The sequence below is a fragment of the Corapipo altera genome, unplaced genomic scaffold, assembly GCF_003945725.1.
Source record: "Corapipo altera isolate COAL_440 unplaced genomic scaffold, ASM394572v1 183, whole genome shotgun sequence".
Taxonomy (NCBI): Eukaryota; Metazoa; Chordata; class Aves; order Passeriformes; family Pipridae; genus Corapipo; species Corapipo altera.
This window is the reverse complement of record NW_020885026.1, coordinates 555,899-568,267: the sequence shown is the minus strand read 5'-3', so window position 1 is coordinate 568,267 and position 12,369 is coordinate 555,899. Positions and strand designations below refer to the sequence as shown.

The 12,369-nt window shown below is 48.4% G+C and overlaps 1 protein-coding gene across 8 annotated transcripts in view; it reads left to right on the top strand.

The window, feature by feature from the left end:
- AGAP1 (ArfGAP with GTPase domain, ankyrin repeat and PH domain 1) overlaps positions 1–12,369 on the top strand; it is a 289,097-nt gene that overhangs the window by 40,178 nt on the left and 236,550 nt on the right. For 5 of the 8 annotated variants that reach the window (XM_027668088.1, XM_027668085.1, XM_027668086.1 and 2 more), the window contains exon 1: positions 53–701. The exons of 1 other annotated variant lie outside the window; for it this stretch is intronic. In XM_027668088.1, the coding sequence (XP_027523889.1) occupies positions 659–701 (43 nt within the window). In that variant the 5' untranslated portion in view covers positions 53–658. Of the gene's footprint in view, positions 702–12,369 lie in introns of all 8 variants that reach the window. 2 more of the 8 variants (XM_027668081.1, XM_027668083.1) reach the window with 2 other exon arrangements.

Below are 12,369 nucleotides of genomic sequence, written 5' to 3'. Positions count from 1 at the left end.
CGGGGGGCCGCCTGTGCCCGGGGGGCCGCCTGTGCCCGGGGGGCCGCGGGGCAGCGCCGCACCCGGAGCAGCCGCGGCCGCATCCCCCGGCGGGCAGCAGCAGCAGCAGCAGCAGCAGGAGGAGGAGGAGGGCGAGGAGAAGGACGGGCGGCCCGGGGAGAAGGCGCCGGGGGAGCGGGGGCACAGCCCGCGGCGGCAGCCGGGGCTGCTGCGGCGGAGCTTCAGCTTCAGGCACTGGAGCGGCGCGGGGGAGCCGGCCCGGGTGCGGCGGCACAGCAGCTCCGGGAGCCTGCCCGGGCCGCCGCCGCCCTCCCCGCCCGCCGCGCTGCCCGCAGAGCCCCCCGAGAAGCGCAACACGCTGGACGTGGGCGAGGTGCTGAGCCAGGCGGACCCGCTGTCCCGGCTGGAGCGCTGGGAGCGCAGCAAGAGCAAGAACCGGACCCTGGATAACAGCGACCTGCAGCGGCTCTCGGAGCGCCTGGGCCGGGAGGGCCCGGCCGCCGGCGCCGAGCACCGGCTCCTGCGCTTCTTCAGCGGCATCTTCGCCCGCAGGGACGGCCCCGCCGCGCTCTTCGGCAGCCCCCACGGCCGCTCCCCCCGCAGCAGCTTCTCCCGGTCCAGGGCTTACTTTAGCAGCCTCAGGAGAGCCGCCGTGGACATGCAGTCCAGCTCCGAGAGCATCAACGGGTCCCCCCACAAAGGTGCCCGTCCCTGTCTCGCCTGGGTGGTTGGGCAGCTCGGGGGTGGGTGATGGGGTCAAGGGGCCGTGGTGCGCGAGGAGAGGGAGGGAGATGCTGCACTAGGGTATGTGAGGGTGGGGAGGCCCTGGCACAGGTTGCCCAGAGAAGCTGTGGCTGCCCCTGGATCCCTGGAAGTGTCCAAGGCCAGGTTGGACGGGGCTTGGAGCACCCTGGGCTCTAGTGGGAGGTGTCCCTGCCCATGGCAGGGGGTGGAATGGGATGCGCTTTCAGGTTCCTTCCCACCCAAAACATTCCATGATTCTATGGCTTTATGGGCACAATGTGTTTTGGAGCACATGGTAGCGCAGCTCTGCTGAGGGCAGATCAGGCTGTGTGAGCCTCCTGGACCAAAAATCCCTCTCTGGGTTACTGAGTGTGTGTTCCAGGACAGCTGAGCGAGACAAGTGTAGCTCTCTTAATTACAGAATAGAAGCTGAACTCCAGTGCTGCTGTATATATAGGTCACTGGGTGGCCCAGTGCAGCGCAGCACTGGGACCTTCTCCTTTTGGAAAGACTTCTGTAATCCAAAAAATGGGTTATGTTGTTCTGAGATGTGCCCGCTGGAGAAGTAAGTGACTACTGGTGTAAACGTCTTATGAATTGTAAACCTTTATTGTAGCAAAAGAGCTTAAACTGAGTTTGATATTTTTAAAAAAGCACAAAAACCTAGAAGCCACGCTCTTGGAGTTATTTTATTATTTGAGTTATCTTATGTAGCTGTGAACTGATCTTTGACTAGCCAAAGCATTGCTAGTGCAAGGTGGGAATCAGACTGGGAAATTCTAGGGTTTGTGAATCCCTCAGACACAAGAAAAACTTGAAAAATAACCTTACTGTGGGCTGGAAGTGAAGAGCTGACGAGCTGCTTTCTGTAAGGATGTGGAAGGATCACGGTATCGCTGACTGGGACGTGTCAAACCAGAAATGCTGGTTGTGGAGCTCCAGTGAGAGACGGCGCTTTCTGGTAGCTGTGCTTTCACATCTTTAATAGGCATCTGTGATGAAACGTTTAACTGGCAATTACAGTCGCCTTTGAGCACCCAGTGCTTATCAGGTGGCAAATGATCTGTAAGTCGCTGCTTTTCTAAAAATACAGCTCTCAATTAGAAAGATTAAGCTTTCCTGAAGGCACAGGTACAGCCGAGGATGGTGTGGAGCTGGGCCCAGGTGGTTTCCTGGGGGAAGCAGAAGCCAGCCCCTGACAGATCCAGGGCTCCCGCTGCAAGTGGAGCGTGCCCGGAGTTTGAGGCACAAGGAGCAGAGCCAAATATTTAGCCCTGGTAACTGAGGACTGGAAGGTTTTATTGATGCAGAGGCATTCATGTGGGCTTATAATAATCTTGACGGAAATTGTGGTCTGACCTTGGGTAAAGTTCAAGGTAACCACAACAGAGAATTACTTCACAGGACTCCTTACGCCTGTCCTGTGCCAACTCAGACTGTTCCTCTCCTCCAGGAGCACCAGGTCAGGTACTCACACAGGATCCCCAGTCCTATCAACCTGGGAGGAGGCTTCAGTTAATCAGTAACTGTTGGTACACAGCAGTAAGATGGGCCTGAGAGGTTCTTTCTGTACGTGGCAGCACCAAATTTGTCTGGTGCAAGGAGGCTTTGAGGCTTGTGTTCCAGAAAACGCCTGCTGGGACCAGCAGTGTGGCTGCAGGTTGACAGCAGCGTTGCAGGCTTGTGTTCTGGGTTAGCAGGCCTGGCTGCTCTGCTTCCTTCTCCTTTTCTGCAGAAAATCACAGCTTAGAAAAATGCCTGTGCACAGTTCCAGCTGCTGCTCGTTGGTGACCTTCACAAAGCCAACCTTAAACTAATTTAATTTCTCCTATTAAAGTTTAATTAGATAATCACAGGCACACAGGTGGAACCTTACCTTCAGCATGTTGAACAGTTTCACCTGTGTAACCAGATGAAAAAAGATTTGTTACTTGAAGCTCCCCCTGAGCTGGTGAGGCCCTGGCACAGGTTGGCCAGAGAAGCTGTGGCTGCCCCTGGATCCCTGGAAGAGTTCAAGGCCAGGTTAGATGGGACTTGGAGCAGCCTGGGCTAGTGGAAGGTGTCCCTGCCCATGGCAGGGGGTGAAATGAGATGAGTTTTAAGGTTTCTTCCAACCCAAATCGTCAGTGATTTTGAACTTATTTCCCTTCTGCTGTTGGTATTCTGCATGTTTGGTGCTGTGCACGAGTTACTTGAGTTTGTACTTTCCACATAAAACCTGCCCAAGGTCTGCAGAGAAAGTAGAAGTTTTAAAAAATGTAGCTTGTTGCCTTTTCAACTTGAAATATTCACCCAGATATTGCAGTACCTGCTTGTTTGATATTTCCTGAAAAGGAAATACCTACCCCAGTGAGGTGCAGTATGCTTTTGAACAAGCTGAAGTTACGGAGTTTTTAAGCAGATGAGTAAGAATTTTTAAACCTACATGTTTTTGCTGTTATTGAATTTGACTTGGACTGTGAAGTGGCTGAAGGTTGATTTGGGGTGGAATTATTCCTCATACAGTCTAGTAAACCACCTCCGGTCATCAGGCATTTTTCCTTTTCCACTTGCAAAGCCCATTTGCTCTGACGTTGTTGTCTTGAGTCCCTTGCAAGCAGCAGTTCCCAAAAGCTTTGCAAGGGGAAGCAAGGGATTCACCTATTTGAATGAAAAAAGTTTTTCTATATCCACCACCATCATCCCCAAAGGCAAAAAGAGAAATTTCCATAAAATTCAAGTCAGAGAAGATATTTTCCTTAAACTATTTAGGAGAACCCGTCAAGGGAATTGTTGTTCCTCCTCTAGACTGTTTTCTCCTCAAAGTCTTTGTGATTCTTTCATGGTGAGAGGAACTCTTGGTGCTCTGGCAGAAGAGGAGGAGGATGTCTTTGGGCTGGTGGGGCGTGTTAAAATAGTTTCTTTTTCACTGGTTCTCACTTGTTGCTTTTGTTTTGAGATAAGTTTGTTTGAATAACCCCTCTTTAGGATATACTAAGCAGATCTGGGTATCAAAACTGTTGACTACCAAAAGAGTATCATCATCATATGATAAACTCCTCTTTTGAGGTTTTTTCCCCCGAGGTTTTAGAGGAGTTGGTTTTAAGCTCTTATCTCAAATTCTTTGCAGCTCAGAGCTGTGGGAAGCAGGGGGAAGCTGCCGAGTGATCTCTGTTGGAGGCCTCCAGCCTTCCCTTGCAAAGCTTCGCTTGAGATAATTCCTGTTAGTTCTGTGTCATCTGCCCTGGTCACTGCTGTGCTCCTGGCACTCCCAGGGCAGCCCAGGAAGCTTGCTGTGCACTCATGTGGACGAGTGGGCACAGACTTGGAGCACGTGGAACTGGAGCAGTAAGATGCAAATGTGTTGGAACTGGTCCTGTGGGGTTCCCTGTTCGGTAGCTGAAGGTTTTGGCATGAGAAGAGTTGGAAGAGTCTTTTTCAACACTGGAGAGTCCCTTTTTTTCCATGGACTGAAAATGGGCTAGGACTTGCTTAGCCCTTGCAACTGTTGTGAGTGTTGTCCAGAGGTTGTTATGAAGATAAAACCTGGCAGATAAATAGATTGCAGTTGGGGTTAAGCATTTTCAAGCATTGTCTAAGAGGGTTTTTTACCATTATTTATTGGGTAGGTCTTGTGTCAAGCCAAATGAATGCCAGCTGCACTCACAGAGCCAGATGATTAAGATCTGCACTGGTATTAAGGTCACTGGCTGAATTAGAGAATGAGATGGATTAATGTTTGCACAATATTGAAGTGTGTGCCAGCTGCCAGCAGCCGGGGTCTTTGTTGTTCTCTTAAAATTGAAAAGAAATGTAGAATTTTAATGTTTCTATAAAATTGACAGTTAAATGCCTGATGGCAGTAATGGGTGACTGCCATGGGAAGTATCACTGAATACTTCTGTGGAGTGTTGTGCGGGGTTCATCTCCATTGCCTCTCAAACTAAACTCTGTAAATTAAATTAGTTTACTCTTGTTTTGCCAGAGTTACTGGGCTTACCACTGGGGTAATGATGTGTTTATCTAATGAGGCTTATGCAGATGACCAAAGCAGGGGTGGAGCCAGGTGGGGGTCTGCTCCCAGGGAACAAGGAGGAGAGGGAACGGCCTCCAGCTGTGCCAGGGGAGGGTCAGGTTGGACATCAGGAGGAATTTCTCTCTGGAAAGGGTGGTCAGGCCTTGGCAGGGGCTGCCCAGGGAGGTGGTGGAGTCCCCAGCCCTGGAGGTGTCCAAGGAAGGAGTGGCTGTGGCACTCAGTGCCCTGGGCTGGGGGGCGAGGTGGGGACTGGGCACAGGTTGATCTTGGAGGTCTTTTCCAACCTTAATCGTTCTGTAATTCTAAGAAGGACAGAATTACTCTGGAATTGTTTCCTAATCCTGGTGAGTCTAGAGTTAATGATGGAGCAGCATCTGGTTTCCCAGAGGTGGAGTCTGTGGTGTGGCAGATGAGCTTTTTCCTCAGACCAAAGGAAGATTTTAAGTTGCTCATAGTTGCTGCGTGACTTTACTGCGCTTCTTTACTGGATGTAGTGGTCACTTTGCCCTAGAAAATAAAATCACTGGCATCAGATGCTGAACTCTTACTCTTTCTAGTAGTTAAGGAGCCAGAACTTGTTGTCACTGTATTTCACAAAGCACAATTTCCAAGCAGCATAAGCTCGTTAGCAGGGCTGCATCCAGACCTTGGATTCCTGGATCACCTCTGAGGAACCACTTGGGCGTATGAGCAGTTTGGCTCTTTGCTGCAGAGCAGGGCTGATTTCAATACTACAGCTCTGGTGACCACCAGTAGTGGAGCACTGATTGCCCAAGTGCAACTCTGCAGTTGCCAAGTGAGGGGTGTGAAATGCTGGTGAAATGGCGTGTGCTGGGGTTTGCTTTGGCACGGCCGGAACCTTAGAAATCGATACTTGGAAAGCAGAGAGCACGTGTTTTAAATGCCTGCAAATTCCTTTCCACTTGGAGCTGCATAGGATTTAACAAGAAATCATTAATGCAGACTGTGAACGTCCTGGTGTTGCTTTTGATAAGTGGTGTTGGGATTTCCCCATGGCAACTGCAGTAAACACACAGCGACAGGCGGTGTCTGCCAGGAACCACAGAATGGCTTGTTTCATGTGCGAGGAGAAAGAAATGTCAGGATATTGAACTGTGCAACTGTCATCTATTTTGTTCATGAAAAGCATCCAACATAAAGCTATTATTTTGATGGAAGTTGAAAATGGGGCGTTTGATGATTTTGATGTTTCAGGCTGGAACGTAATGACAGTGTGTGACAAATACTGGTGCTTTATTGACAAAATAATACCAAATGTTTCCTTACAGCAATGCAGGCGACTGATGCCAGCACGAGAATCAGCAAACAGTGCACTGCAGCTTCCTATAATCTTTCTTTTGCTAATCACAGAAGACATTAATGGTGGGCCTTGCTATTTGTTGTTCTTCATTGGTTTCCTCTGGGGATAAGGAGGGAGGCGAGGCAGAGGGACCTGTGCTGCAGCTGTTGGGCTGCAGGAACAGCTGGAATGGCTTTGGAAGGGGCAGGGACTCAGGGGACATGTTTGTCCTGAGGGTCAGCTTGTGCATCGTTCATAGTCTTGCAAACCTCCGTGGGAATAGTTTGGAGGGGTATTTGTGCAGGGGGTTCACTTACATCAACGTTTAACCCCGTGGTACTTGTTCTCCCGTGTTCTGGGTTACTCTGGCTGCCCAGACGAAGATGTAAAGGTCACTTGTCTGAAGTGATAACCCAGAGTAAATCTCTCTGTGCATTGAGATGTTACAGCAAAGCCCTTGTGAGGATCTGGCTGTAATGTCAGATACAGTCCCTGGGATTTATGAGGTAGGCACAGCTGTATTTCCTGGCTGTAAATGTTCCATGTGGGTGGTATCCAAAGTGTATCTCATTGCTTTAAGGGATGTTACATCTAAATTATCTGAGACCCATTATTTGTACCTTCATTTTCACAAGCTTATAGATAGAATTATTAAATTAAATATAAAGATTCAGCAATGTCAGTTCTAGTAACTTTGTTTTTTAGATGAGTTGATGTCGTCTCTCAACTCCTGAGCTTGGGGAGGTTCATTTCAGCCTTAGAGACACTTGTTAAGAAATAAATTTAAAGTTCCTTGGGAAGGTCCCAGTGTTAGCAATGGGTTCTTGTTCTTCACAGCTCCCATTTTGTGAATGAAGCCTCACAGCAGAGGCTTCCTCCTTGGAAGTGTTGGGTGCTCATGTTTTGCAATATAGATATGAAGGGAGCTGAAATACTGTGCTGACTGCTGCCAGCTCCTCTTGCTTCCGAGTTATTTATAATCCCTCTTTATTTGTTTGCATGTATTTGTCAGCTTGTCTGGCTGGTTTGATAGAGAATCTGGCTTCCTAAAAAGACTGTTTTACTTGTGTTGGACTTGGTGTGTACATAAATATACATGTGTGGGGTTTGAGAAGAGGATTCTTCATCTTACTGCCATGTATTAAACATGAGGGAAAACTCTCCCAGAAGTGGGTGCTGAACCACTCAGTGCAGTTGTATTGCATTTTACTTGTAGGGATGTGTAAGGCATCTATGGAGCTGCCTCACTCCTGAGTCTCTCTGCTGCTTCTGTGGGTGCAGGTGTTGTTTGGGTGTTGAAGTCAGTGAGTTACTCTTTCACTACTAAGTGGCACTGCTTTTTTTGGGGGTTGAACCCTGAAAAGTCAGCAGTGGCCCTTAACCCTGCTAAATGCTGCTGTTAGGAACATTCTTGCAGAGGTGATGCTCTCCCTCCTCCCCACACCAAAGGCTCCCAAAGCCTTCTTTGGGATGAGCATTGGAATGACACAGTGCCTGAAGCATCTCCTGCTCTTCCAGGGCTGGTGCTGGGTTTGTGTCCGGGGTGAATTGCCTGGGAAACTGGGATGTTGACCCAACTGTTCCTGAAGCAGCATCCTAATTCAGAAGCTCCTCTGCTCAGAGATACAGAAATATTTGTGTTGGCAAGGCAACAGCTTTTCTGTCTCGACCTCTGCATCCTGCAGGGAAAAATCTGATTTTGTGCTTGTGGAGGATACAAGGTTTAACTTTTCTGCAGTCTTAATTTCTGTAGCTCTTAAAATTGACTGTGCACACTCTTCACAGTTTTCAGGGGATTTTGCTTAGGCCTTGGAGAGAAATTTTAATTGTATTTTTTCTTCCTAACCTTATTTGGGGTGAATAATCACCTTTTTTGCCACGTCCTTGGCTGCAGATTGTTGGTATCCTTGCTCAGGCTGCTCTTTCTTTCGGTCCAGTATGGCAGGTCCTTACTGGCTGTCACTGGTATCCCTCTCACTGTGAGGATCCTCTTGTCCCCTCCTCTTTGGCTGGCCCGTGTCTCCATTAAAGTACTTACTCATAATTCCTGTCTTAAAGTTTACTTCTGGTTTTCTTTCTAGTCCTTTACAGAGAACCTTGTCGTCCCAAGTATTGCCATGGTAGAACATAAATACAGAAAGTAATTTTTTCCAGCCATTCCCATGATTTTGTACACTGACTCACATTTCCATTCCTCGAAGATGAAAGTGTTGTTTCTCACTAAACTGCTGAAGGAACCAAAGTCTTGTTATCCAGTGACAATGCTCAGGAAGGGACAGCAGGTTATCCTGCCTGTTTCTGGAGGTGCTTCAAGTTTCAGTGACTCCAAGTCTGTCCAACCTGGCCTTGGACACTTCCAGGGATCCAGGGGCAGCCACAGCTTCTCTGGGCAACCTGTGCCAGAGCCTCCTGACCCTCCCAGGGAAGGATTCCTTCCCAGTATCCAATGGAAATCTCTCCTGTTTCCGTTTAAAACCGTTCCCTCTTGTCCCATCACTCTCTGCCCACATAAAAAGTCACTCTCCCTTTTTTTTGTAAGCCCCCTTTAAATACTGAAAGGCTGCAATTAGGTCTTCCCAGACCCTTCTTACATCCTTGCTTGTTCAATTTGTCAGTGAAGACTTTATTTTAATAAGATGGTGTTCATTTCTGCCCTCAGTAGAAGGTGTTATTGTTGGTTCTGTGGCGTTGGCCACGAAGTTCCTCAGATTCCCAGCATGGTGTTGGGCAGACTTGCACTACTCAGGAGTTTGCAGTTCCACCTGGGGTTATGCAGGGTTGTTTCCCAAGGGTCAAAGGAAGAAGAAAACACTGAAAGACTCTTTCTGAAAAACGTGTTTTAAAAACTGTGGTTGAAAGTCCCGGGGAGTGAAGGGCCTCTTTCAGCTTCTCAGTGCACTGTCTCTGTGGGGTCACCTGGGTGTCACAGAAATGCTTTTAAATGCGAGCAGTTCTGGCCAAAATATGTTATTTTTGTACCTGATTTTAATCTCTGAAAAGTATCTGAGCATGTCTTGTGTCTGCAAAATTCTGAGCTGTTTTTGAGTTAGCTGAAAAGTCAGTGTTTAGGGCAGATGATGGTATTTGAGATTAGAATGTGTCTGTGGATGAAGAGCTGAACCTCAGGTTCTGGGTGAGGTGGGGATGGGGCCTTTAGGAGGGGACTGAAGTTCTCTGAAAAAAATCCTGATTTTCACTTTAGATACCTGCAGAGCTTCCTGGGTGACTCGGGGTGAGGTTATTTGAGCGTGATAGGCTCTGAAAAGAGCAGGTCGAGATCAGATTAGGGAGATCTATGTTTGACTGTGTGTGAGGGTGTGTAAGCAGCTTGATTCTTGCTGTACTGTACCAGAGGCATGGAAGTGCTGGGGGTGTGTTCAGCTGCACTGAGAACTTGTGGGAATCCTTCCCTTTTGCCCCTTCTTATCTCCTGGTCTTGTGAACATAAAGGGTGGGGAGTGAAAAGCGAAATCCTGGAGTTAGTTTGCTTTATGTTCAGGCTTAGACATTCCTGAGATTATTGCCACCTTTTAGTATTTCCACCTGCTTTACCTCTTCACTCTGGGTTTGTGGAGGCCCTGCAGAGCCTCAGGTGTGCTTTGGACTGCTGTCTGAGAGTGAATCACCTGCTAATGCAGTTGACCTCCAGCCCTTTGAACTCGCTCTATTTTTAACCTGAAGCAGGAGGAGAATTCATGCTAAGCAGAGGCTGATCAGACAGTTGTCTAAAGACTTGTTTGTCTAACTGCCCTCTTCCTTCAGGAGCTGATACTGTGGAAGGGCTCCTTCTGAAAAGCACTGTCAGAGATTGCCAATTAAAAAATTAGATATTTATGTATATTGTGTGTATGTATATATTATATTAATGTATATAGTCATGGAATCTAAATGTTTTTCAGCTCAGTTGTGCCTGTCACATAAAAGCACAGTGGCTGCTGTTTTATAATGATGCTTTAAAACTGTATATTTTCTAGTTTGACAGGTGGCTTCCCTCAGTTTAACTGTGATTTAGCTGTCAGAGGTCCTGGACAGATGTGCTGCTTCTGTCCTAAGGTGGCTGTGCTGTTTCCTTGCCCTCAGCTCTGTGTGTTTCTGCCTCAGTGGCCAAGTTACACTTCAGTGGTTGAGCTAAAATCAAGAGATCTTTGCAGGGGTTCTCTCAGTCCATGTAAGGCCAGTTCATAACCCCACATGCCCTTCCCAGCCTCACAGCTTACTGGCAGAAACAAATAATCTGCCCTTCAAGGGCAGTGGGGATTAAAGTACAGGTCTGTGTTTGTGAGCATCTTTCAGTAGGTGCTTCTTGATGTGCATAGAGGCTTCTTGGACTCGGAGCATTCCTGATCCAGGTGCTCCTGGGCAGATGAGCAGGATGCCAGTACCACTCATAATTTTTTTTCCAGATTCTCCCAGCAAGTGTAGCAGCAATATTTTTATTGTCCTTTATTTAAGGAGAGAACCTTTCTGTTGGATGTCTTTCACCAAGCTGTCCGTCGGCAGTGTTCAGCTGATCCATTTGGAACCCATCCTGATTTGGATGTGGTGAAACAGAAGTGCTTGATTGGAGGGACCTTTGTGTCCTTCTGAATCCAGTCTGAGGGTTTACAGGGAATGAGGAGCTGCTGATGTTTGCCTGGAGACTGGACAGCCTGTTCTGTTTATTATCCCTTTCCTTCCACTTCTTCCCAGCCCAGTTCCATAACTGAGCTGTTCATCCCTGTTGGCAGCAGGAAGAAGGTGATGCTGGTGTCCCTGCCTCACACAACCACTGGAACATCTGCAGAACACACGTGGCTGTTCCTCACTGCCCTCAGGGCTCCAGGTGGTGCACCAGAGCATCTGGGAAGCAGGACTTCTCTGGGATCAGTTGATAGGGGGAATGTAGAGCTGCATTTAAAATGAGAGGCTCCTGAGCAAAGTGGGATTTAGTTGCTGTGTTAATTACAGTTTTGCTCTGGGTAACTGCTAAGTGATGCTCTGTCAACTCCTTTCTATGATTCTTTATGATTCTATCTCTTCTTTCTTTGTGCCTTTTCCCATCAAAATGGAGGTGCCATTGTGCTTGTGGATCACAGACTTCCAGTCACAGGTGTTGGTATTTCACACTGGATCACTGCAACGTCAGCATTAAATCCCTGCAGGCCCTGCATGTGCCTGTGGGCACATCGTGGGCTGTCACCTGGAATCCTTTAGTTCAGGTGACTTGGAAGAGAAATGAGCACACTGAAGGAAATGGTTCTTGGAGTCTCTCCTGGAAGTTTCTTTGGCAGGAGCACAGGCCATGCATGTTGGGGATGGCTGTAGTAACCAAGAAGGGATGTTGGGGTGAAGCCCCTCTTCTTTCTACTTGGAGTGTGCTCCTGTCACAGCTTGCCTTAACCTCTACCCTTGCAAAGTATGTAAGGAATTGACTGATAACAAATCCCTTTCCATCCCCAAATAAAGAAGAAATCGAGTGTGATCTGAGTGTGCAGGCTCTAGCTTGTATTTTTAGGGTGCCCAGGTTAAGGATCAGTTGTAGTCAGTGCAGTGTTGCCTATATATAGTCCAGATGAAGCGTGGAGACACACTGGTTTTGTGTGGAAGTACTGCTGATGGAAAACCGCTTTGGTGTTGGGGATTTGACAGCGTGTGGTGGTGATGGAGCTGGTTACTGTGTAGTGGTGACCTGCAGGATGTGTGTGATGCTGTTTGCACGAGCACAAGGCCTCAGAGCCCTTTGCTGTGCTGTGGTTTCCCCCATGCTGGTGTCTGTCCCCCAATGCTGCCCTGCTGGCCCGGCTGTGCTGCAGGGGTGTGCTGGGGGCTCCTCACTGGGCTCTGAGTGTCTCCTACTCCCTCTCGGCTCCTCCAGCCCTGTCTGTGTGCAGCCTCCTTCACCAGCCCACTCCACTGCTGCAGCTGGGGAATAAAACAAGAGGAGTTTAACTCTTCCTTCCCTCCAGCAGCAGAGAGAGGGATGTGTTGCCAGCCACGCCCGAGTGAGCTCTGCAAACCCTGTGACAGCAGGGTTACGTGGCTCAGGCTCCAAATAAAAAGCTCATTTCTTTCTGGACCCGATCCGAGTTCCTTTCCTGCAGAATAATCCCAGGAATGTGTCACTGCAGTCGTCACAAACGCTGCTGGCCTTTGCTGTTTACATGTGCTGGCCCCTGTCCTCCAGCTCCAGCAGCACCACCGGCCCTCAGGGGGGGAGGCTGGGAGGGTTTCTTGCAGTAAAAACTGAACAGAAATCACAGTAAAACCATGAAATATATATTTTCCCTATTAAAGTTAATAAAAATGGAATCCTGTATATTTTTTTCAGTCA